The following is a 25,382-nucleotide window of genomic DNA, read 5'->3' on the forward strand; positions in this document are numbered from 1 at the left end:
CTAAAGGAACCTCTCAATATCTTGCTTCTCACCGTGAAGGAGATGATATATTTTCCCTTGGGTTGGCTTTTTTGGGACCTCCAGGGAGGGGACGCTGAATCTCAAGGTGTAAAGAGAGCAGCTCAGCGGGACAAAGGCACCCAAGAAGCTCCCCAACATCACTGTTCTGCCCTGGCAGCGGAGAAATGATGTCCTTTGCCTGTCTCCTCTTCGTCCCCCACTTCCCCCCTCGCCTTGCCTTCATACCTTAGGTTGCCTTTCCCAGATTTCTCCTGGGAGATTTATTTCTGTCCCTTTTTTCATCTAAAGCAGCGGAAATGAATCATCTTTTGGCCTGTTTGGTAAACAACCCCATGCCCTCTGACCCCTCTCCGGGCTCTCTCCCTGGTCCCTCTGGAGAGGTTCCTAGGCTAGTCCTCACCCCCACAGTCAAGACCCTCCTGTGTGCTTACTCTTGGTAATGTCCCCTTCCCCCAGGGCCTGGAGGCTTGACCTCCTCCACCCTGGGGAAGATGGGAAATGACACAGAGCATTCCAACGGATGATCCCATGAGCTGACCAGAGGGGCAGGGGAAGCAAGGGAGCCACTGTGTTTTGAGGGCTTTGTGTGCCACATACTGACTCATCTCAATGACCCTATTAGGTGATCTCTCGACCCTCGTTTTACAGATGAGGTGTCCAAGGCTCAGAGAAATGAAGGAACTTGCCCAAGGCCACACAGCTGGTCAGTGATGAAGCCAAGATTGAAAGTCTGGATTCCTGAATTCATTCCATTATACCATGCTGCCCTATGTGTTCGCATGTGTATATGCATGTGTGTTGAATTGGGGATGCTGGCAGATCAGGTGCAACCCACCAGGATGGAAACCTAAGATGATGTGCATTAAGCCTTATGCATATGACAGATATTTGCCTACAGAGGGGATGGCAAGTGTGCACAGTGTGTGCCTTACCAGGAGTCTGTGGATCACTGAGGATGGTGTCAAAGAGGGACAGAGATGGGGGAGGGGGATTCACGAAATGCCCAGATTCAAGACCACCTAAGCCCTGCCCACACCTCATGGTGATGGAACTTCACAGATAGAAATGCCCAGCAGTGTCCCTATTGGTGAAGCCACACTTCCTGGGGGACACAGTCATGCGACTATTTATTAGACTTCTAAAAATGTGCAGGTGCTTTTTCTAGGAGCTGTGTGGGATACAGAAGTAAATCTTCTGACATCAAAGTATCTAGTGTGCGCATGTGTGTGTGTTGGGAGGGGAGGAGGAATTAACATAAATATATAAATAACTGTAATGCAAGATCGGTAGAAAATGCTCAGGGCCAAAGGGCGAAATGGATCCAATAACGGTTGGTATTCTAGCAAGACCAGAAGCTGGAGATATTACTCCAGGCTAGGGATCAAGGAGGGCTTCCTGAGGAGGTGGCATATGAATGTCTCTAAGTCTCTGAGTAGATGTAGGATCTATAATACCTCAGGAGAACGCTTTAACAGAAGTTAGATCCTTTTTAATTTGCCAAGGACATATGCCCTTATTCCTCTTTTACAGAGGTGTAAACTGAGGCCCAGAGAGGTTGACCAGGTTGTCCACAGTCACAACGCTAGCCAGTGGCGGTCCAGGATTTGACCTCGGTCCAGGGTGACCGACTCCAAGCCCTGCTCTGGGTCCCTGCCGGGCGGGCGTGCGCCTTAGAGAGGAACGCAGCCCGCAAACAGGACGCGCCGGGGGCGGGACAGAAAGTCCAGGAGGGGCGGGGCTTAAAGTCCTGGGGGGCGGGACAGGCGGCGCGGGCGGGCTAGAGGCGCTGGGTTTGCGTTCCGCTCCACCTGCGGGCGAAGGCGCTGACCATGGGCGGCCGCAGGCCGGGGGGCGGCCGGACTGAGCCCTGCTGAGCCCGCGGGGCCGGCCATGGGCGACCGCGAGCGCAACAAGAAGCGGCTGCTGGAGCTGCTGCGGGCGGCAGGCACTGGCAACGCGCACTGCGCCGACTGCGGGGCGGCAGGTAAGGGCGCGGCGGCGCGTGCAGTCCGGAACGTGGGACCGGCCCCCGGCCCGCCGGCCCCCTCCTCTCCCTTCAGGCCCGGGCCGGTCCAGGACTCCAGCTGGATCCGCGCGTGACCCTTATATCACCTTCGGACCCGGGCCCCCGGCAGCCCTCTCCTCGGCCAGTACCGCTCCCACTCGAACCCGGCCGGGCCGCCTGTTCTCCCCACTCTGGACCTCGACACTAGATCCCGGCCCCGGGTGCCCTGACCATTCTACTCACCTCCCCTGCCAGACACCCTACCCACCCGGACCACGGTCCTTGACGTCTTCATTCCGGACCCAGCCACTTCCCACACCCTCGGATCCAAACATCCTACACATCAGGGATCCCAGACCCCGGACCCAGTTCTGCCCTGATGGTCCAGTGCCCCTTCCCCACCCGCCCCGGACGTCCCCAGGGTCCTCCCACGTTCCTGCTCCACAGCACTCCGACCCTGTGGACCCCGAGCGTCCCTGACTCCGACTTCCCCACCCGCAGCTCCCCAGCCAGGCGCCTCGGTGCCGGTCCCTTCCTCCGCGCTCTCCTCTAGGTTCCTCGGAGTCCCGACACTTCCACATCGCGCCCACCTCAGCCTCTCGCCCCCATCCTCCTCGGGACTCCTTCCAAGATCTTCATCCTGGCCGCCGCCGCGCCAGGGCCAGTGGGCTGACCAGAGGGTTTCATGCTGATCTTAGTTCATCCAAGGCCGAGAAGCTAAGAGAGGAGTCATGGGCTGAGCTGGACACCTCCCCAGGCTAACTGCCAAGCCCTGCCTCTCCTGGTGCCCCCTGCCCAACCCTGGTTTCTTCACCCAGCTCCCCTCCTGTCCTCTTGTCCCGCAGATCCCGACTGGGCCTCTTACAAGCTGGGCATCTTCATCTGTCTGAACTGCTCCGGAGTCCACCGCAACTTCCCAGACATCAGCAAAGTGAAATCTGTGAGACTTGACTTCTGGGACGACAGTATTGTGGAGGTAGCAAGGGGCGCAGGTGGAGAGCATTGGAACAGCAGAACTGGGGTGGAGGCAGTGGGCAGGGCGCTCCCATTCTACAGGGAAGGAAACTGAGGCCAAGAGAGGGGCAATAAGGAGCCAATTAGACTTGCCTTAGACGAGGCCCTGAGTTCAAATCCTAGCTCCATCACTTGCTTACTTACTAGCTATGAGGCCCTGAGCCCGCTATTTAACGCTGGTTGTGAACCCTTTCCACATCTGTGTTATAAAGATACCCCTTCATAGGGCTGCTGTAAGGATTAAATGCAGGCTCAAGGCAGGTACAAAGTAAACAGTCAATTAACAGCTGCTGTTCTCATTCGCTGAAATCCTGGACTATAACAGAAGTATCCTGATTCATGGTACATAGTCCTCCTCCAGTCCCCCTAGCCAGGGAGGGGACCACTTTTTTCTCCTGACCTACAAAGATGGAGGACACCTGCAGCCCAGATAACACCATTCTGGCCAGGAAACCTTCAGAGAGCAGGCAGTACTAAACTGGGCTGGCTAGCTGAGGATTTCCGGGACTACTGGGGAAGCAGACCCATATTTACTGAGTACCCATCTGTGCCATGCACTGTGCTAGACCACTGGGCCTAGATACTTTACTCACTCATTCCACACGTTACTGTAAGCCTACGTATGCTGGGTATAGGAGGGAGCAGTGAACAAGATAAAGTCTCTGCTCACATGGAGCTTACATTCTGGTGCAGGAGAAAGTTCTGCTGGAAACCAGCACCTAAACCTGAGGGTCGTTTCTTTGTACCTTATCACTCCCCTGTTATATCTTCTTCATCTTCATGGGTGAGATCCCTGAAGCTCAGGGGCTTAAGTATTGCCCAGGCGTCACTCAGTGAATAAATGGCGCAGCTGGGATGCAGACCCTGCTCTTTTGAGATCCAAAGCCCATGCAAATCCCGCGACACAGCCAAGTGGCCACTGGGGAAGGGGAGAATAGGGTTCACACTGCCCAAGGGACATGGATTAAAACCCTGATGTTTTTTCCGCACATGCCCTCACCCCAGATATGCCACTGCTGTTACTGAGCGCTGTTGGCCAGGGCCACTCCTGGCACATCTGCCTCTGGGTCTCTTGGGTGCCAAAGGCCCCCAGTGATCTTCCTGACCTACATACTCTATGGGGCAAGCACTGAACTTCTTCCATCCTCCAGCTCCATCTATCTCCTGCGGACTTGCAGGGGCTGCTGCTGGTGGTCCTGGCCATCTGTGGAGGGGGTGGGAGAAAGAACATGAGCTTTGGAGTTAGACAGGTCTGGGTTCAAATCCCAGCTCTCCACTGACTAGCTGTGTCACCTTGGGTAAGTCACCTAACCCCTCTGAGCCTCAGTGTCCTCACCTCTAAAACGGGGGTGGTAATATTACAATGGCTGAGCGGATCAAGTGAACTAATGCAGGAGAGCTGTAAAGTGCTCTGCCTGTATGAAGCATGGTTGTTACAACACCTCATTGCTCCAAGTTGGGGCTTCCCAGCAGCACAGATGACCAAGCTGGGTGGGGTGGCGGGGAGGAGGGGAAATGTCTCAAACTCCGGGAGGAGTGTCTCCTGACTCAGCCCAGGAGCCAGTGAGAACAGTGGCCTTCAGAATAGACCGTGGTTTCATTTCACGTTTTTTCAAGTTCTAACATTACCCCAAGTTGCTGTTGTCTTGCAGTTTATGACCCACAATGGGAACCTCCGAGTGAAGGCCAAGTATGAAGCCAGAGTCCCTGCTTTCTACTATATCCCCCAGGCCAACGACTGCATGTGAGTGGGTGATTTCCTGGTTCTCCCCCACCCCCGCTCCCACCACTACCCCATCTCCCGTGTGGTGGTCTCTTCTACAGACATGCCCAGCAGGTGGCGCCAGGAAAACATTTGGTACTGTCATGGAGAACACACAGACTTGATGAAAGCCCCTCTCCACCGTCATAGCTTGGGTTGTCACTTGCCCCCTCTGGGACTCAGTTTCCACAGCTGTGAAATGGGGCATTTTCTTTAGGATCTGTCCCTTTGACTTGATGTTCTCATAGCCTACAGGTGATAACTAACTTGATTAAGAAGCCGCTGGTATTTTAGCAGAACAAATGTGTTTCAGCTATTATACTTTCTACGGAGTCCCACCTGAGCTGTCCCACCTGAGCTCAATGTTGCTCCAAAGCAGCTGCTTAGGCCCCACCTAAGCACTTACCATGTGCTCTGCACAGTACAAGACACTTTGTATGCATTTAAACCTCTCAACAACCCTCACGGGTAGGTAGGTATAATATTATTGGCATACTCCCCAAGTTCAGAGGAGTTAAGTAACTTGCCCTTGGTCACACAGTGGATAAATGGTAGGTAGAGTGGGACCAGGTCCCAGGTGGTCAGACCCTAAGACCACTGCTCTGTCCAGTGTAGCATGCTCAGATCTCATGGGTGGGCCACAGGAAGAGGCTCTTGGACTGTCCTGGCTTAAGCTCGTGAACACGCAGTGGGATGTGGCAGAGTAGATGGTCCAGGGGAGCTGTTATCTGTCTCATTGACCTAGAGGGCTGAGGCTGAGGTTGGAATAGTATAGTGGTATGCATATAGCCCACTGGGGGAGATATTTACCCCTGGGGAGACACTGGCAATGTCTGAAGACATTTTGGGGTTTCACAACTGGGGAGGGGGTGCCACTGGCATCAAGGGGGTGGAGGATGAGCAGAGATACTGCTAAACATCCTACAAAGCACGAGACGTCCCCCCACCGCTAAGAATTACCCGGTCCCGAATGTTAATAGTACCCAGGCAGAGAATCCCTGGCTAGCCTGAGCAGGCAGCTGCTGTGATGCTCCCATCCTCAGCTGCGGGGTCTCAGAAAGTTGCCGTGGGAAGAGGATGCATCAGACACAGCTGACTAAAGAGCCTCTCTTTTTAGGGTCTTAAAGGAACAATGGATTCGAGCAAAGTATGAGAGACAGGAGTTTATGGCTGAGGGGAAAACGATCTCACCCCCAGGTAAAGTTATTTTCATCATCTTTTGAGGGCTAGTTCTGATGCGTTCTAGAAAACAAAGTGCCTGTGTATTAGGAACAAGGTCAGCAGAGATATACCTGCCACCCTTGCTCTGGCCACAGAGGCCAAGTTGTGGGTTCCTCTGTCTCTGAAATAGCAACACATCGGCTGGTGGGGTTTTATGGTCTGACTGGCCGAGAAACACATTCGTCTCAGGTCCTTGCAGGGCCACAGGGTGTATAGAGTCTTCCGTATAAATTGCAAAAAGACTCACCCACCGGGCAGACCAGGAAGAAATAAGACACCCTGCTTCTGGCTAATGTAAGCCCTGGTGTGGCACAAGCCTCGGGAAGATGCGTGGACTGGATTTTGCCTCCCTTCCCGCCTTTGTGCAGGGCACAACCTCATCGGTGGCCCTGAACCTGTGGCAGTTTCTGCCCTGCTACTCTGAGTCCAAGCTGACACTGACCCAGAGAGCAAAGTATACAAAGCTGCTCTTTGAGGACCAGAGGCAGCCAGTGCTCAGCTCTCCTAGTGGCCAGGAGCACAGAGGGCACTCATTATTCCCACACTCTGGAGAGTTTCATTAGGCTGATGTCAACGTGAAGTTGGGCCTCCTTCAGAATCAATCCAGTTTCTTAGGATTTAGCCTACTTATTTTATTTTTATTTTTATTTTTTTGTGATACGCAGGCCTCTCACTATTGTGGCCTCTCCTGTTGCGGAGCACAGGCTCTGGACGCGCAGGCCCAGCGGCCATGGCTCACGGGCCCAGCCGCTCCGTGGCATGTGGGATCTTCCCGGACCAGGGCACAAACCCGTGTCCCCTGCATCGGCAGGCGGACTCTCAACAACTGCGCCACCAGGGAAGCCCAGGATTTAGCCTACTTAGAGTTTACTATGTCTTCTTAGGAAACAGCCAAGGAAGAAAGTTGAGGGTAGCCCAATTGAAATCATACAACATTGCAAATTTGGCCCCAGACAGGACCCCCATGTCCTGCAGCTGAAATAGCTAAATTAGATCCTAGACATTTTAGCAGCAGGTGAGAGGTTCATTCCACCCCTGAGACCATACGATACGGGGTTCATGAGTTGCTTGTTTGTCTTGAAGTCGTGAGTGTTCACTCTTTCTCATCCTTGGTGGAAGGTAACCGAGAAGGGTTCCTATGGAAGCGGGGAAGGGACAACGCACAGTTCCTGAAAAGGAGGTTTGTGCTCCTGGCAAGAGAAGGCCTCCTGAAGTACTACACTAAAGAAGAGGTAAGTCTTCTCTTACTCCTCCCAGAGCGCTGGCTCTCACCCCACTCAGGTCTACATTTTTATTTATTTATTTTATTTTTGGCTGTGTTGGGTCTTCATTGCTGCACGCGGGCTTTCTCTAGTTGCGGTGAAGGGGGGCTACACTTTGTTGTGGTGCGCGGGCTTCTCATTGCAGTGGGTTCTCTTGTTGCGGAGCATGGGCTCTAGATGCGTGGGCTTCAGTAGTTGTGGCACGTGGGCTTCAGTAGTTGTGGCATGTGGGCTTCAGTAGTTGTGGCTTTTGGGCTGTAGAGTGCAGGCTCAGTAGTTACTGTGCACGGGCTTAGTTGCTCCGCGGCATGTGTGGTCTTCCCAGACCAGGGCTTGAACCCGCGTCTCCTGCACCGGCAGGCAGATTCTTATCCACTGCACCACCAGGGAAGTCCCAGGTCTACATTTTGATCAATAGTGCCTGGTCTTGTGTATGAGCTCAGCCACTGAGACTTAGGTACCACACGCTGCTACTTTTCCTTGTTATACAATCCATCCAGTCCACTAAAAAGCACACCTTCTCTTCACCTAGAATGGGCTTAGACTGGTCCATGATTAAGCCTTTGATGATCACTTGATTTTTACTTCATTTATTTATGTACTTAAGAAATATTTATTGAGCACCTACTATGCTAGACTTTATTCCAGGAACTGGGGATACAGCAATAAACTAAACGAAGTTCCTGTTCTCCTGGGGCTTCCATTCTAGTGGATGGAGACAGGTGTAACCAAAACATACATCAATACATAATCTATCCAGTGGCAATAAGTTATATGAAGTAAAATAAAAGAGGGTGAAGAGTTAGAGCGTGGGGTAGCGGGAGGTGCTACCACAGGTGGTCAGGGGAGGCCTCTCTGATGGCATTTGAGCAGAGAACTGAATAAATGTGAGTTCTGTGGATTTGTGGGCGAAGGGTAGAAGTAGAGGGAACAGTATGTACAGAAGCCCTGAGCATGGTCATGTGTGCTGATTAGAAAAGATGACCCCTCTGAGAGGGTGCAGCCCTGGTCCCTGTCTAGGCAAGCAGAAGCCTGCATGGCGGTTCTCACTTGTACCTTCAGCGGGGGGCTTTTTGTTCAGTGCACAAACTGCCCAACCATGAGCCGTAGCCCTGGCTTGAGCTGGGGATGTATTTGGTGAGTCTAGAGGACATGAAGGAGGCCAGAGTGCCTGGTGCAGCGTGAGCAAGGAAAAAATGGGGCGAGATGAACTCACATAGTGGAAGACTTCAGAGGCCATAGGAAGACTTGGGAGTTTTCTTTGGAAACAGCTTTATTGAAATATAAATTCACACACCATTGGATTCACCCATTTAAAGTGTATAATTAATAGCTTTCAGTATATTCATGGAGAACATTTTCATTACCCTAAAAAAAGAACCCCCACATGTGTTAGCTCTAGTTCTCCACTCCACTCCCTGCCCCCGGCCCTAGGCAACCACTGATCTACTTTCTAACTCTATAGATTTGCATATTCTGGACATTTCACACAAATGGAATCATACAATATGTGGTCTTTTTTAAAAAAATTTTTTGTTTATTTATTTTTGGCTGTGTTGGGTGTTTGTTGCTGCACACGGGCTTTCTGTAGTTGCGGTGAGCAGGGGCTACTCTTTGTTGCGGTACACGGGCTTCTCATTGCGGTGACTTCTCTTGTTGTGGAGCACGGGCTCTAGGCACATGGGTTTCCGTAATTGTGGCTCATGGGCGCATGGGCTTAGTTGCTCCACGGCATGTGGGATCTTCCCTGACCAAGGCTCAAACCCGTGTCCCCTGAATTGGCAGGCAGGTTCTTAACCACTGCACCACCAGGGGAGCCTGTAATAGTTCTTTATATATTCTATACACAAGACCCTTATGGGATATATGATTTACAAAACATTTACATTCTTTTTTTAATATCCTTTTCTACTATGGTTTATCACAGAATATTTTTACAAAACATTTAGGCGTTTGGATTTTACTCTGCTGTTGGGAAGCCACAGGAGGGTTTTGAGCACGGAAGTGATCTGCTTTGACTAAAACTTTTGGAAAGGGGCACTCTGGCTGCTACCGGGGCGAGAATGGAGTGGGGGGTGGAGGCAAGAATGGAGCAGTGGGGAGGCGAGGGTGGAAGCAGAGAGGCCAGTTAGGAAGCTATTGCAATAATCCAAGCGAGGAATAATGGGTTAGATCAGGATAATCGTGGCGGAGCTGGTTAGAGTGGTCAGATTCTACGTGTATTTTGGAAATAGAGCCAATGGCATCTACTGAAGGATTGGACACGGAGTGTGAAAGTCAGCAGAATCAGGACTGATTCCCGGATTTTCGCCTTATGCAACTAGAAGTCTAGATTTGTCATTTGCTGAGATGGCAAAGACTTAGCCCTTTACGGGGATGATCAAGAGTTCCTTTCCCGTTTGAGATGCTTATTAGTCATACAAATAGAGACTGAGAAAGAAGTTCTCAGAAGTTCTGAGTCTAGAGATTTGGGGAGAGTTTGGAGCTGGAGTCATCAGCATGTAAACTGGTTTAGCAACCGGACTGGCTGGAGTCACCTAAGCAGGGGGTGGGGGTGGATGAGAAAAGATGTCGGAGGACTGAGTATTTTAGTTATTTGTTGCTGAGTGACAGACACACCACCCTAAAACTTAGTCGCTCAAAACATCAGTCTATCGTGTCTCACAATCCTGTGGGTCAGGAATTTGAGCAGGCAGTGGCTGCCCCATTGTACATCAGTGGAGTGGTTGGGCTGCGCTAGGAGACCCAGGAAGCCTTCACTCACATGTCAGGTGCTTTGGCATCCTCCTTGTGCCTTCTCTGTGATTGTTCCTCATTCAGGAGTCCAGCTCAAGCTTTGTTGCAGCGTGGCAGCCGGCTTTCCCCGAGCAAATGAGAATGCTGCCAGGCCTCTCAAAGGTTAGGCCAGGAACTGCCTTCTGTTGGTCAAAGCAAGTCATGCAACCAGCTCCAATTCAAGAGGAGGGGATATAGATTCCACCTCTTTATGGGTAGAGTGGCATGTGCAAACTAGGAGGGAAGGAATTGGAGAAGCCCATCTTTGGAGATTATCTATCACACTGAGCCCTGGGATATTCCAATATTTAGAGGAAAGATAAGAAGTTTCCAGCAAAGAGAATGTGAAGGAATGGCCAAGAAAGTAAGAGAAGGACAAGCTCTGAGCACTTTAGCCTTCCTCTTACTCCATTTCCTACATGCAGAAATTACTATTTATGTCCCCTGTTGCTTTCCTGGATGGACCAGAGCAATGCCAGAAGATCTGTCCAGTGTGGCCTCAGTCTGGGGCCAGATGAAAAATGATGGGGGATGAAGAGTATTAACCCTCCAAGAGAGAGTAGGGATTTCTTCTCAGTCTTCAGTTTAAATCACTGAAAAATATTGCAAGTACTAAAGGCAGGAAGAAAAAGTGCTGCTACAGAGTTAGGAGCAGCCATCGAACCCCGGTAGCTGTTGTGAGTTAGGATGTGAGTCTCATCCTTGGTTGGAAAAAGTTGATCTGTTTCTCAGTCCTAAGCCTGTTCCGTCTAACGCAGTCTAAAAATAGAACAAGTTGCCTTTGTTCTTTTTTTATTTCTTTACCCAAAGGGAAAAGTTTTAAATTATAAAGGTAACTCATTTTTATGTGAAACTTTTGGGTAATACAAAAAAGTGAAGTTTAAAGAAAGCAAAACTCAGAAGATATTTCAACATAGCAAAATATTAATACCCAGATCACATTTTTTTAAAACCCTAAAAATCAAGAAGAAAAAAACAATCCATTGGCAGAAGAGGCTAAGGAAATGGTTTGGTAGTTCACAGAAAAGGAAACCAAAATGCCTGATAAATACAGGAAAAGAAGCCCAATCTCTCTGGCAGTCAAGAAAATGAAAATTAAAATCACAATGAGATATACTATGTATCCACAAGAATGGCTAAAATTAAAAAGGTTGACAACACCAAGTGTTGACAAGGATATGGAGAAACTGGAACCCTTACTGCTGGTGGGACATAAAATGATACAACCTCTTTGGAAAACAATTTGGCAATTTCTAATAAAGTTAAGTGTACACTTAACCATATAACCCAGATTTTCCACTCCTAGGTATTTACAAAAACATATGTCCACAACAAAATTTGTCCACAAATCTTGTTCACAGAAGTTTTATTTGTAATAGCCAAAACCTGGAAGGTATCCAAATGTTCATCCACAAATAAATGAATTAAAAAATTGTAGTATATCCATAGAATGGAATATACCCAGCAATAAAAAGGGACAAGCTACTAATAAATGCAACAATGTGGATCAATCTAAAAATATTGTTCTGAGCCAAAGAAGACTTATACGGGAGTATATACTGTATAATTCCATTTATATGCAATTTCAGAACAGACAAAACTATACCAATAGAAAGCAGATAAGTGATTGGGATTGGGGTGGGGTGGGAATTGATGCAAAGGAGCAAAAGGAACTCTTTTAGGGTAATAGTGATGTTCTAGATCTTGATTGTGGTGGTGGTTACATGGGTATATATGCTTGTCAAAAAAACTGCACTCTTAAAGTGAGTCCCATTTATTGCTTATAAATTATACCTCAATTAAGTTGAATAAGAGAAATTAACAATGAGAGTCCATTTCAAACCCTTCATATTGGCAAAAATGTTAAAAGAAACTGGCAGCATTGAGTGTTGGTGAGGATATGGGGAAAGGGGAAACCTTCTATGTTATTGATGGAAATTTACTTCCAGTATGTACATTGGTGCAACCACTGTGGAGAGCCATTAGCAAAATAATTTGGCAGTTTTCAGTAAGTCAAAGATGTACACACTTGTGAGCTAGCAATTCCATTCCTAGTTGTGACCTAGAGACATTCTCACGGGGGTATACCAGGGATACCAGCTGACAGCAGCAAAAAATCAGAAACAATCTCAGTATCTGTCAACAGGAACATAGATTGATAACTTTTGGTGTAGTCATTTACAAGAGCCAAGTAGATTGGTATATCTCAACATGGACAGACATAAAACGTTGAGTGACAAAAGCAGGTTGTAGAATGATCCATATAATGTGATACCATTTATGTAAATTAAAGCCACATAAAACAACACTATGTGTTGTTCATGGGTATGTGTATGTGTGTATAAAAGTGTAAAAAGTGAACTAGAAAGATGCACATCAAACTCATGACAGTGATTGACTGTGGGGAGTGGGGGAGGGGAAAGGGACAGGGTAAGTAGTAATTAAAGGGATTTTGGCTCTATTAGTAATGTTTTATTTTTTAAACAAATTTCCTTTTGGAGAACGATATTGACAAAATTAAATACACCTTTTTTGTATTCTTAGTATTTTTCATAGTAAATATTTTCAAAGGAAAGTCATCCATTAACCTTTCAAGAAAACCATTGTGAAGAGTGTTGGTGTAAATCTGTCCATACTTCTTATGTATGTGCAAATAAACATATAGTATATACATACAGTTTATGTACATTATATATATACTATATGCATATAGTATATGCATATATATGTGTATATAATTTTTGCATTAATAGGTTCCTACTATACATCCAGTTCTGGGACTTGGTATTTCTCACACATGGATATCATGGACATTGTTTCATATTAGTAATATTGATTTAAATTTTCCATTAAAAAATTCTGTGATATTTTATTGTGTGGATTTGCCATGATTTATTTATTTAACCCATTATCATTGATGGACGTTTCAATAATTTCTTCTTTTTTATTTTTTTACTGTTATAAGCAACATGGCAGTAAACGTCTTTTGACATATGTATTGCATAGTAATGCAATTACTTCCTCGGATAGATTCTTAGATGTGAAATTGTGGGTCAAAGCAAAACACTCAACATTTTAGTAAATACGACCAAATTTCCCTCTAGAGAAGACTGTCCACTAGAACTTTCTTCAGTGACGGAAATTTTCTCTGTTTGCACCTGTCCAGTACCCTAGCCACTAGCCACAGGTGGTCGCTGAGCACTTGAAATGGGACTGCGTGTGACTAAGGAACTAAAGTCTTAATTTTATTTAGTTTTAATTTTAATAGCTGCATGTGGGTAACAGCTATTATGGGACTAGAGCGTTGGTATCATTTTTTCTCTTATCAGTTATGAAAGGAAGCACTTGTTTCCCCTTTGCCTTCTTAGCATCAGTGAGTGCTCGAATTGTGTTCAGACCCTGAGAACAGAGTGGAGGGTGGGAGGGCGTGCCCTGAGGCCCCGGCAGCTGCTTTTATCTGTTTGTTTAATCTATTTTATTTGTTTGCTTTCCACGGATATTTGTTTCAAATTCTTTTTTTTTTTTTGGCTACAAAGCATGCGGGATCTTAGTTCCCCAACCAGGGATCAGACCTGTGCCCCTTGCAGTGGAAGCACCAAGTCTTAACCACTGGACCTCCAGGGAATTCCTGATGATTCGTTTCAGAAAAAGTTCTATGGCTAAACATTTTGAAAAGTTCTAAGTTAAGGTCTTTCCAAGCCCCCTTTCAGCTCAGAGAGGCCAATCTGATTAAGCAGAGTTCCACACGGGTCATCTGTTTGCAGTTAAGTCTCCCTGGCGAACATGATGAGAAGTCACCCTGCTGACTGTCAACATCTTAAGTATCTGCTTCCTCTCTTTTAGGGTAAAGAGCCCAAAGCTGTCATCAGCATCAAGGACTTGAATGCCACCTTCCAGACAGAGAAGATAGGGAACCCCCATGGGCTGCAGATCACCTACCGAAGAGAGGGCCACGTCAGGAACCTGTTTGTGTATCACGAGAGTGGGAAGGTGAGAGCCTCCAGCTCGCTGACCCCCTTGCTCAGCAGCCTCCTGAGATCTGCTGCTGCTCTTCACCTTAACCTATTGTCACTTTTTTTTTTTTTGGCCACACCACGTGGCTTGTGGGATCTTCGTTCCCCAACCAGGGCCCACGCCAGTGAAAGCACCGAGTCCTAACCACTGGAATGCCAGGGAATTCCCTATTGTCGCTCTCTAGTTGGAGACAGAGGTACAAGTAAAGCAGAGCGAGATCAGGGAGAGCAACCTGGTGGGTACCAGGGGTGCGTCTGGATGGTGCACAGCCGTCAAGGGGCATCCACTTAGCAGAAGGGACTATGCCCAGGGATGGCAAGTCAGGTGGGGCCGGAGATTCCAAATATGGGAGGAGGAATGGATCAAAGCCTGGGCAGCGGCGCACTCCACGGCCTTGCTTCTCAGCGTTTGGTCCGGCACCAACAGCATTAGCCATCACCTGCGAGCTTCTTAGAGCTAGAGTCTCGGGCCCACCCCGGACCTACCGAATTAGAAGCTGCATTTTAACAGGATCCCCAGGTGATCCTATGCGCACTGAAGTTTGGGGAAAACACCACTTAAAGGTCCAGGAAATCAGCTCCATCAGAGAAGAGCAGGCCAATAGTACAGGTTCAAGAGAATAAGCTGGGTCAGAATGAGCAGGGTCGTGTGACGGGGCAAGGGTCAGGGATGCTAAGTCGAGGTGGGAAGGGGCAAAGGTGGGGGCTGACATTTTGTGAGTTTCTTTTTAATTCTGTGCCAGGTGCTCTTCTTGGCGGTCACTATACATCATTTCTTAATCTTCAGATCAACCCTGGAAATGTTTTATCCCCGTGTTACAGAGGCATGGGCATGTTAAATAATTTGCTCAAAGTCACGTAGCCAATGATTCCTGAGCCCTGCACCCATTTCCCCTCCCCAAGTGCCTCTGCTGGAGGAAGGACCCTTGGCAGCAGGAGGCAGGAACCAGATACAGGGACTCGATCTTCCCATAAGGCCCTAGCGCTGGGATGGTGACCATGGATCGCCCTCCCAGCAGGCTTCACGCTCCCCCCATATTCTGGGCTGACTTCCTGGTGTGGTCTGAAGAGCTGGGTTTGGAGTCAGAAGCTGGGGCTCTGGTTCTGCCACTCCCAGCTGTGTTGTTAGGGCAGGTTCCTTCCCTCCCTAAGTCTGCTTGTTTATGGTTGATAACGTCCACCTCCCAGAGGGGTTTTGAGAGTTGAGTGACCGTGAACCACGAACGTGAAAGCATCTCATCACAGTGCACTGTAAACGTTAGTTGCTACTGTAATTCGTTCACGATTGTGGCGGCTGCAGAAGGAGACAAACTCTTGTGAGTCATTTCACATCTGTGTCATTTATGCATTCATGGGTTCACTCTTTCGGTAAATCCTTATCGCACTCCTCCCCCGCAATGTGCACAGCACTGGGGTGTGTCGTGAGTGGGGCAGAGCCATGAGCGGGGTTCTGGGATCTCAGAGTCTCGGGAGGCAGATGGGGAAATAGGCACTGATGATGCTGTGTGAGGATGGGCTGGAGGCCGTGCTAGGGACACACAGGAGACATATAAGTAGCCTAGTCTGGGGGGGGGTGGGCTGGAAGGAGGCAGTCAAAAAAGGCTTTCCAGAGGAAGGAGCATCTATTTAAGAATTGTGTGAATATGCTGAAAAGGAGAACACTCAAACCAGCTTAAACAGGACATGAATAGGAAAGATATAGGAGTGTTTATTTATTTCAAGGGCCAGTAGTATGGCTTGGCCTCCTGAGAGATTAGAATCAGGAGCTGTGGTGTGTGTGTGTGTTTAAAAGAGAGAGAGGGAGAGAGAGAGAGAGAGGGAGAGAGAGAACACACTCTAACAGCAACACATTGTTCTGTAAAACCAGGAGTGCGAGTAATGTCTCTCTTGTTTGTTTCTCTAAATTCAACGATCTCATTCCCCAAATTGCCAAGAAATCTATTATCAGTCATCTTTCTCGGCTCCCTCCCTTGGCTTTACTAGAATCTTGGGACTTATGCAGTGTGAGAGACATGGAGGAGATGCCTGGTTTTCAGTCCACATTGGGCTCACTGCTGTAGTCCCATGTCCAGACTGGCTGGATACCAGTGGCTACTCCTCCACCCGCGCGAAAGCTACGAGGACTTTTGCTGCAGTGCCCAAGGTCTCAGACAATTACGGTACCTGGCTCCCTACCACTGACCCAGTTGTAGAGCTACCGGCAACCTGGTTCCGGCTGGTCTCCTCTTTCCCTTGATGCCTCAGCTTCTCCCTTAGATGGGCATAAATGGGAGTGTGGCAGGGGCGGGGGGCGAGGGGAGATGCTCAAACTCATGCCCACAGGAGCCAGGTGGGCAATTGAAAAGTAAAGTGGACAGCCTTAAGGCTGTGGCAAACAGGAACACCTGTATAGAGGACTGAAACAGACAAAACTTCAGGAGCCAAACAAACCTGTATGCAGGTTGGATTCTGCCCCGGAGCCACCAGTTTGTGACCAAAGAGCCCTTCCAAAGTGGAGGCCTAGGTGGGTCTTTCATGGGATGGTCCCATTCCCTTAGTGCCTGAGCCTCTAGAAGTTTCTTAACACCCAGGACAGGAGAGCTCCGAACTGAGGAATACGGGGCCAGCAAGTTTGACCTGCAAGAGAGAAAGGGTAATGATGTTTCACACCTTTGAAACCAAATTCAAACGAATTTCTCAATCGCCGTATTACATCTAAGTGCAGCACAGCAGCTATTTGAACAAGTCTTTCAGCTAGCTCCCCCAATTCCAAATTCCTGAGAGAAAGAATCTGATAAGCCCTGTCCAGCCTCTGCATTTGTCCAGTTGCTGTGGTCAAGAGTGTGTAGAATCGTAGCAGCAAGCGTGGCTGCAACTGTGGGTGAGTGGTGTGTGGCTGAGAATGGGTGGGGCAGTTCTCATAGAATCAGGGCTTGCGTGGAGCAGAAATCTATTGCAATATCTAAACTCACCCTCAGGATGAGTAGAGTGTTCTAGGTAAAAGGTGTGTCGGGGGTGAGGGCAGAGAGTTGGGTGAGGCTGACTGTTTCAGGGAAAGGTAATAGCATGTGTTGGGATGGGGTAGCGGGGGAGGCGGGGCAGGGATTGCAATGGTTTTGTATGGAAGGAGCTCAGAGGGCAAAGAACTTAGACTCTCTTCCTGAGGGTAGTGGAGAGGACTCTAAGCTAGACTCCATTAGATTTGCAACTCGAAAATCACTCTGGCTGCCATAAGGAGGCCTGAAAGGAGAGTGGCAGAGCAGAGGCAGAGCCAGCTGGATAAAGTGAGAGACGATGGTGGACACTGCCGAGGGAGGTGTTCTCCCAGGGACACAGAAGGCCCAAGCCAGCTTTAGCCCAAGTTGCACTCCAGGTGATGAGCATCTGCATTGGAGGAGCATCCCCAGGTGCACCTGCCCCCACCTGAAAGCCGGTCTTTGGCCTCTGAGGACCCTTGCTTCTCAAAATGTGTCCCAATGACCAGCGTCATATCACCTGAGAGCTCGTTAGGAATGCAGAATCTCAGGCCCCACCCCAAACCCATTGAATACAAATCTGCGTTTTAATGAGATCCTCATACACACATTAGAAAGAGCCAAGCACTGTCCTAGGCCATTGCATAACTCCTATGTGGTCCGCCTTGGTCCTTTCCCATGGCTCTGGGGATCTCCCTGTCAGTGGCTTCCCACTTGCTCAGGTGATGCCCCTGGGCTCAGGCACTGTCCTCCCAGATGCCTGCGAACAGCCCACAGGCTCCTGAGTGGGACTGGGGGTGCGTGCATGTGCCCAGACCTGAAGGTCCAGCTGGCTTCTTGCCTCCAGCCTCAGCTCCCCCACTACTCTGTCTCATTGGCTGTCCATCTGTCCTTTGTATTTTTCTCTGCAGGAGATAGTGGACTGGTTCAATGCCCTCCGTGCAGCCCGTCTCCAATACCTAAAAATGGCCTTTCCTGAGCTCCCGGAGCCTGAGGTGAGCTAAATATGGACCCCAACTTCCACATCTCCTCTCTGCCATCTCCTTTGTTTCTTGTCTGCTGACCTCGAAGACACTCAGAAGCCAGCCTCAGTTTGTTTGCAGGAAAGACCTTGAGATTTGGGGTTGGGGACCTCAGTGGGAAACCAAAAGCTTTCTCCTGGGGAGTCTGGGCGTTATGGCCTCACCCCTGGCAAGGCAGCCTCCAAAAAGTGGGTCAGGCTGTCCCCTTCGGGATGCATGGCTACCACCCACAGTGTCAAGGGGCTCAGGATTTGAGCATCTCTTTCTCACCCCTTCTCCCACTAAAATGCACGAATGGTCCATCACATACTGCTTATACAGTGCTTTTGAGCCCATTGTATCTTGTAATCCCTTTTATCTAGTAATCCCTTGCAGCCAGCAGTTAGGTGTGTGTGATTATTCCCATTTCACTGATGAGAAACTGAGCCCCAGGAAGGTCAAGTGCATAACCAAAGGTGTTCTTCACATTCGAACATTCCCCCCTTTACCCTTTCATATTCTGGTATAAGGAAGGTAGTGGGATCTTTCCCATTATCATTCTAACGGGAACAGTCTGCCTTTCATGGCCTAGGTAGTGGGGAGCCTGAGAACTTCATTTGATTGTCCTCAGATGTCTGGAGCATCCATCTACATCTCTCAGGCTTGGCTGGGGAAGCTGTATAGTGGGCTGGAGGATGCTGCCCTGAGCCAGGAGGCCTAGGCTCTTGTGGACGTTCTGCTGCTAACTTGCTGTGTGACCACTGCGGGTTGAGTCACCTCTCTGTGCATCTGTTCCCACATCTGTAAGATGGTGCTTGGTCTGGGTCATCTTCAGGGTCCCTTCCAACCCTGAGGTGCTGTACTCTGGTCCCTGTCTTAGGCCTGCTCTAGGAGGATTTTGTAAGAGATAGGGGTGGAGAGACCATGTTAGTCCTGGGACTTCTTTTTCCTTTTAATATTTATTTATTTAATTTATTTATTTTCTTTCTTTCTTTTTTTTTTTTTGCTGCGTCGGGTCTTCGTTGCAGCACTCGGGATCTTCGCTGAGGCATGAGGGATCTTTTCGGTGCGGTGCGTGGGCTCTTTTTGGTGGCGCACGGGCTTCTTTCTAGTTGTGGCGTGCCGGTTTTCTCTCTCTAGTTGTGGCGCATGGGTTCCAGGGCGCATGGGCTCTGTAGTTTGCAGCACATGGGCTCTCTCGTTGAGGCGCACGAGCTCAGTAGTTGTGGTCTGCGGGCTTAGCTGCCTTGCGGCATGTGGGATCTTAGTTCCCCCACCAGGGATCGAACCCAGGTCCCCTGCGTTGGCAGGCAAATTCTCTACCACTGGACCACCGGAGAAGTCCCAGTCTTGGGACTTTCTTAATCCCAACTGTTAGACCCTCCTCGGAAGCCTAAGTGTTCCTTAATGCCCAAGTTTGCAGGGAGCAAAGTGTCTGGAACAGGGGTCCATTCCAGACCCAGTGATGCACCGAGGTGGCAATTCTCTAGGAGCAGTTCCAGCTAGACCCGGCTCAGGGCCCTCCCGGTCTGCAGAGTCAGCACTGGAGCTGGTGACTGCCTGCTTCCGTGGGCGGGGTGCTGGGGGTGCTGACCGCTGGCTGGAGAGGCTGGAGGACAAAGTGCAGATGCCCAGCCTCATTTGTCTGGGCCAGCTCTCCAACTCTGCTGACCCCTGCAGAGGAAACTGGTCTTTGGCCAACATCCTCAATGCCCTCTTGCCTCCCTCATCCACCATTGTTACCCCTTATCCACTCCCAGTTTCCTCCCCGCCCACCTCTCTCCCCATCTTTCTTCCCCCCATGTCTACGTATGACGTGAGGTTCTGGGCAACCACCCAGGCCTGGCTCGAGCTCAGGGATCCAGATGCCGGAAACCTGGGGAGCCCAAGTGGGGTTGTGGTCCTGTGATAAGAAAACGCATGGACCCAAAGTCAGAGAAGCTGACGTGTTACGTAGGACAAGTCCCCTCACCTCTCTGAGCCCCAGTTTACTCATCTGTCACCATGAGGACAATCCCTGCCTCCAGGGCTGCCGTCAGTCCAGTGAGCAGGGTGTCTAAGGTACAGTGAACAGAACCCCATCCACGTGCTTCTTCTTCTTCTTCCATTGGCTTCCCGAGGCCTAGACTCCCCCTGCTCTGGCTCCAGTTCAGATGACTGAGCTGTCAGGACTTCTCTTCTCTCCAAATGAAGGAATTAAAGCCTACAGAACGCATTTTAGGGAAAGGGGAGTGTTGTCCTTTATATTTTTGTTTTGAGATCACGATTTTCTCCCTTTCAGACTTTCCATTCCTATTCCCAGATGTCATGTCTGCTTCGTCCCTGCCCTGGGCTCAGGCTCTGGAGAACCCCTGTGTTTTCAGAAACCTGGGCTGTCACTTGAAACTCTAGACTTGCCAGTTGACACCCTGGAGCATAGGAGACCAGCATCAATCCCTGGAAGCTTCTCTGAGCATAGGATGGCAAGTTGGAAGGGATCCTGCAGATCACATAGGCCAGTATCCTTATTACGTAGTGGGAAATAGGCCCAGAGAGGCATAAGGTCTTACCAAGGTAACACAGCTGGTTGAGGTCAGACCTGGAGCTAGAACTCAGGTCTCTTGACTCCTAATCCAGAGCTTTCTCTACTTGCCCACCCTGCCATCACCTCCTATGTCCCTGGGTCAGAATCCCCACCAATGACCAGGTCTTGGCCAAGGGCCTGATCAGGGGGTTCTGCCATGTTTATACTTTAGCATCATAGAGTAGCGGTAGAGGTACCACTAGTGTCTGTATGGTGTCCATCGCCTCTAGATGCGAAAGCTCTTCATCCTACCAATGACATGTCTTTGAGAAAATCCACAACCACTTCTCTGAGGCCTGGTTTGTTCATATATACAACGAAGATGATAATATCCACCTCACAGAGTGGTTGAGAATTACGCGCGGAGCCTGACACACAGTAGATCCTCAGAATATGCCCACCTGACACCAGGAGGGTCTCCTCAGAGCCTTGCCTGTGTCCTCCTGGAGTTGCTGAAGGAATCCCTAAACTAAGTCTTGAAACTAAGACTTGGCTGTGCTGGTAAGCTCTGCAGACATCTGGGGTGCTGTTGTCTGGCTCTGTTGAAATGTTAATGTTGCATCCATACCAAATATAACCCCCTGAACCATGTGTACACATCCTTCCCCATTCCAAACTTCCCCTTTTTTGGGGAGCCAAGTTCGGTGGGGACCCTCGGGCTCCTGGGTGTGAGGCAGGGGTGTCAGTGTGTGTCTTTCTTCCCCCAGCTTGTGCCCCTCATCACCAGGAACTACCTCAAGCAAGGCTTCATGGAAAAGACTGGTCCAAAGGTATATCCTCCACTCCCAGGGAGACTTTCACGGCCCCTGTCCCAGTGGGCGGTAGGGCAGAATTTGGGAGGTGGGAAAATGGGGAACCAGGGGCAGAGAGGAGGGAGGAAGGGGAAGTAAATGGATGTTTGTGAGTTCCGGGGCTGGAGGACCAAGTGGAGACCAGGTGGCTGGAGTGTGGTCCAGCATGGCTGAGGTGCCTCTCCCTGTAACTGGGCATCCTCCCGCTTTATCAACATCACCATTAGCTTCTGTCCTCTTAACACCATCTAACTGATCCTACTCTTGGGAAAGCATAGCTGAAAAGGGACTCCTTGGGGGACAGCTTTTGACTTTCCAGAACCCTTGTGTGTTCTGTGCTGGGGCCCTACCAGGACCGTTCAAGTGACGCAGGGACAAGTGATCAATCTGAGAGAACACACCTATATATACCCATGCTTGGGTGCCCAGCTGCATGCTGGTGGGGCGAGGCTCAAAGTCAGAAGATGGAGATGGTAGGGGGTTGTGACGGGCGGAAGCAGGGAAGGGAGGAGGGAAAGGGAGAAGGAAGGGAAAAGTAGAGGAGCTCCCTAAAAAAGAACCCCAAAGCGACAGCATTCCAGTGCGTTTTTTGCTTGTTTGTTTGTTTTTAAGATGTAATATGCTGACAGGATGCTTGTTAAGATGACAGTGAAAGGTGTTAGGCAATCAGGGTAAAGAAAGCCTCAGGCAGCTGGAAAACTTGTAAAAGCGTTGCAGGTTCTCTTCCTTCACCAGCTGGTGGCACCGCCCTCCCCGTGGTTCTGGCCAGGGGCTTTCCTTCCCCTGACCTAGGATAGAATTCGACCAAGGCCAGCACTTTCAGAAGCGCTGAGCAGTAACCACTTCTGATTTCCCAGCTTCCTTTTTCTGAGACTTCTTGTCCACAGCCTGAGAAAGGGGTAAAATGCTTCTTCCAACCCACGCAGGCAGCACCTGGAGGCAGCAGGGCGAAGCTGGGGCTGGGGGAGGGGGTGGGATGGGTGGGGGAGAGATGGGGCAGAGCCTGCAGAGCTCTAGGCCTGGGGAGGGGAGCTGGGGTGTGCGACTGCGGGGCTGGGACCCGCTGGCTCCCTCGGCCTGGCCTAGGCTGGCCCTCTGACCTCTGTCCCCACTGCCTGGCCGAGCCTGGTACGAGGTTCCCTTTTTTGCAGCAGAGAGAGCCTTTCAAGAAAAGGTGGTTTGCCCTGGATCCCCAGGAGCGGAGGCTGCTCTATTACAAGAACCCGCTGGTAAGAGCCACTGCCAGCCCCGCCGCTGTGCACCTGCAGGCGGAGGTGGGGTCAGTGCTGGTCGGGAACCATGGGGAAAGCGACAGGGCTGGAGAAACCCAGCCAGAGGCACGCCTCCATCGTCACTTGTCTCTACGTCCGTCTTGTGCATGAAGCTGTGCTCTCCCTCACCTACAGGAAGTCCTTTATGTGTGTCCAAAATGCTGCCGATGTATCAGTAGCTAAGACAGGTGTTTCCCGGCAGGACTCTCTTCCAGCCGGAGGCTGTGGAGTGTAGCAGTTGGGAGTGAGGGCTCTAGAACTCGGCTGTCTGGGCTCCGGTTCCAGCCCTGCCACCTTTAGGGGTGCGCTCTGGGCAGAGCACTCAGCGCTCTGTGCCTCGGTTTCCTCCCCCAGAAAATAGGCTTCATAACACTGCCTTCCTCAGAGGCTGCCGTGAGGATGATCACATGAGTCACTACGTGTAAAGCACTTGAATTCATGGTGCAGAGTTAACTCTCTGTAAATATTAAGTATCATTTAAACAGATGCCATGTGTGATGTCTTTTATGGTTTGAGCCTTTTAAATTCTGGGTCCCAGCTAGCCGAAATCCCCAGCAGAAGCCCCACCCAACACACACACCTCTTATTAAAATGGACCTGGGGGGCTGGCAGGCCTGCAGGTGGCCCTCAGCCCCAGGTGTGGCCTCTGACGACCTGTGTCTTCTATTTTCAGGATGCCTTTGAGCAGGGCCAGGTATTTCTCGGGAGCGATGAGCAGGGGTACCAGGTGTATGAAGACCTGCCTAAGGGCATCCGAGGGAATCGCTGGAAAGCCGGCATCACAGTCGTCACCCCGCAGCGGAGATTCATCTTCACCTGCCCCAGCGAGAAGGAGCAACGCGAATGGATGGAGAGTTTTCGGGATGTCCTCTCCCGCCCCTTGACGCCCCTCAACCTCCTCAGTAAGATGCAGGGCTTGTTCCTTTGGCTAAGGGCAGCAGGCAGAAAGGGGCTTCTTCACTTGGGTTCAGCTGTGAGCCCTGAAACTGGGGTCATGGCTCCCGACTGTCCTCTTTCCATTTTCTTCTCTTCCTGCCAAAGAAAAGTTCAGACAGTGTACATTATTGCCAGGGAACCCTCTCTGCCCACGCTTAGTTCCTCTACCAGGAGCCTTTCTCTAGCCACATCTGGAGGAGTTTCGCTCTGGCAGAGCTGTCACTTAGATCTGCTTTTCTGCCCTGCTCAGTCCAGGAGCCTAGCAGCCTCTCTGTCCCTCCACCCTCTGCCCCTGAGTCCCTTTTCTCATGAGAAAACTCTGGCCTGTTATTAAGGTCACAGCGCTGGGCAGCTGCTGGGATTTTGGACTACTCCCCGCTCATAGAGGGAAGGCTATTTTTAGGGCTCTTCTTTTCTCTGGGTCCTTTCATGTGTCCGCCCCTCTCCTGCTCTTCCCCTTCACCCCAGATGTGTCACAAGCAGGCTTCCCCATCTGCAGACAGCCCCGTGAAAGGAGGGGAGACATTCTGAGCCAGAGCAGGAAACTTCTGGCCCAGGGCCTGGCTTCTGGGACACCAAGGAGAAGTTCTTTGTTTGGAAAAGTACAGTCTGAGCAAGTGACCCCACGCAGCCCCTTTGGAGAAACCCTTGTGCCCTTTGAGTCTGACCAGGATAAACACAAACTTGCTTCACTTTCCGAAATCCCAAGGCCAAAGAGCCTCAGAAATGGGCTCGGAAGTTGTTAGTGAGGCAGCTGGTGCTTTTTTCCTCTGGGGGCCTATGTGTCCGAGTCTCTGTTTTTCTCTGTTTCTGTGTCTGACTCTCTGCTTTTCTCTCCTTCTCTGGTGTGTGTGTCCCCTCTGTCTGTCACCTTTTCAGTCTGTTTTTTATTCCGGTTCCCTCTATCATTGTCCCCCTGTCCCCCTGCTGTCCCTGCCCTCCAGTGGGACTGCATTGGCATGGCCACGCCCCACAGCCCTCTTCTTGTTCCCCTTGCAGCTGTATCAACAGAGAGTGGCTACAGCAGCAGGTGACCCACTGGCCAGCCAGCGCACCTGGTGGGAAGGAGAAGTTTTCACCTTGGCCTTGGGGGGCCCCGCAGGAGTGCCCCACAGTCGGCAGCTATCACGGGCTGTGAACTCTGCCAAGACCGAAGCTTTGGCCTTTATCTGTCGGCTCTCTGGGCTTCCCCGCTACCCAGCTCTGGGGGTCTGAGGATCTGATAAATGTCCTCAGGGCCCAGGACATCTGAAATGAAAACATTGCAACGGAAAGGCACCCACAGCATCACACAAGTGGCATGCTGGCTGAAAACGAGAACAGCAACAACAAAAAGTTAAATCTGAAACTAACCACGAGGAAACAATCAGACAAGTCCACATTAGAGAAATTCTGCAAAACAACTGGCTGGACTCTTTAAGAATGTCAGTATCATGAAAGATCGAGTAGTCTGGAAACTGTTCTAGGTTAGAGAAGACTAAAGAGACATAGCGACAAAATGCAATTCATGATTCTTGATTGGATTTAAAAAAAACAGTTATAAAGGAAATCATTGAGATGACTGGGGATGTTTGAATATGGATGTATATTAGCTAGTAATATTGTAACACTGAGATGATTGTGCTGTATTTGTGTAGGAGGCGGCTCCTGATCTCAGGGGATATGTGCCGAGGTGTTCAGGGGTAAAATGTAATCGTGTCTACAGCTGACGTAAATGGTTCGGAAAAAAATGTGTATGTGTACATGTGTACATATAGAGTATATACATAGAGTGTGTGCATTTATGTATGGAA

General features: G+C 50.0%; 1 protein-coding gene across 3 annotated transcripts; it reads left to right on the forward strand.

The window, feature by feature from the left end:
• The first annotated feature begins 1,790 nt into the window (after positions 1-1,790).
• Positions 1,791-25,031, forward strand: ADAP2 (ArfGAP with dual PH domains 2). Of its 3 annotated transcripts, none has more exons than XM_032618099.1 (11): positions 1,791-2,005; positions 2,872-3,002; positions 4,693-4,784; positions 5,920-5,999; positions 7,143-7,255; positions 13,904-14,050; positions 17,939-18,022; positions 21,299-21,361; positions 22,534-22,611; positions 23,327-23,555; positions 24,589-25,031. In XM_032618099.1, the coding sequence occupies exons 1-11, from the start codon at positions 1,912-1,914 to the stop codon at positions 24,621-24,623; spliced, it is 1,146 nt and encodes a 381-aa protein (XP_032473990.1). In that variant the 5' UTR covers positions 1,791-1,911; the 3' UTR covers positions 24,624-25,031. The 3 variants fall into 3 exon arrangements, with proteins under 3 accessions (XP_032473990.1, XP_032473991.1, XP_032473992.1); XM_032618100.1 differs by having other exon boundaries at positions 22,537-22,611; XM_032618101.1 differs by having other exon boundaries at positions 2,872-2,966.
• The last annotated feature ends 351 nt before the right edge of the window (positions 25,032-25,382 follow it).

The sequence above is a fragment of the Phocoena sinus genome, chromosome 20 (genome assembly GCF_008692025.1).
Source record: "Phocoena sinus isolate mPhoSin1 chromosome 20, mPhoSin1.pri, whole genome shotgun sequence".
Taxonomy (NCBI): domain Eukaryota; kingdom Metazoa; phylum Chordata; class Mammalia; order Artiodactyla; family Phocoenidae; genus Phocoena; species Phocoena sinus.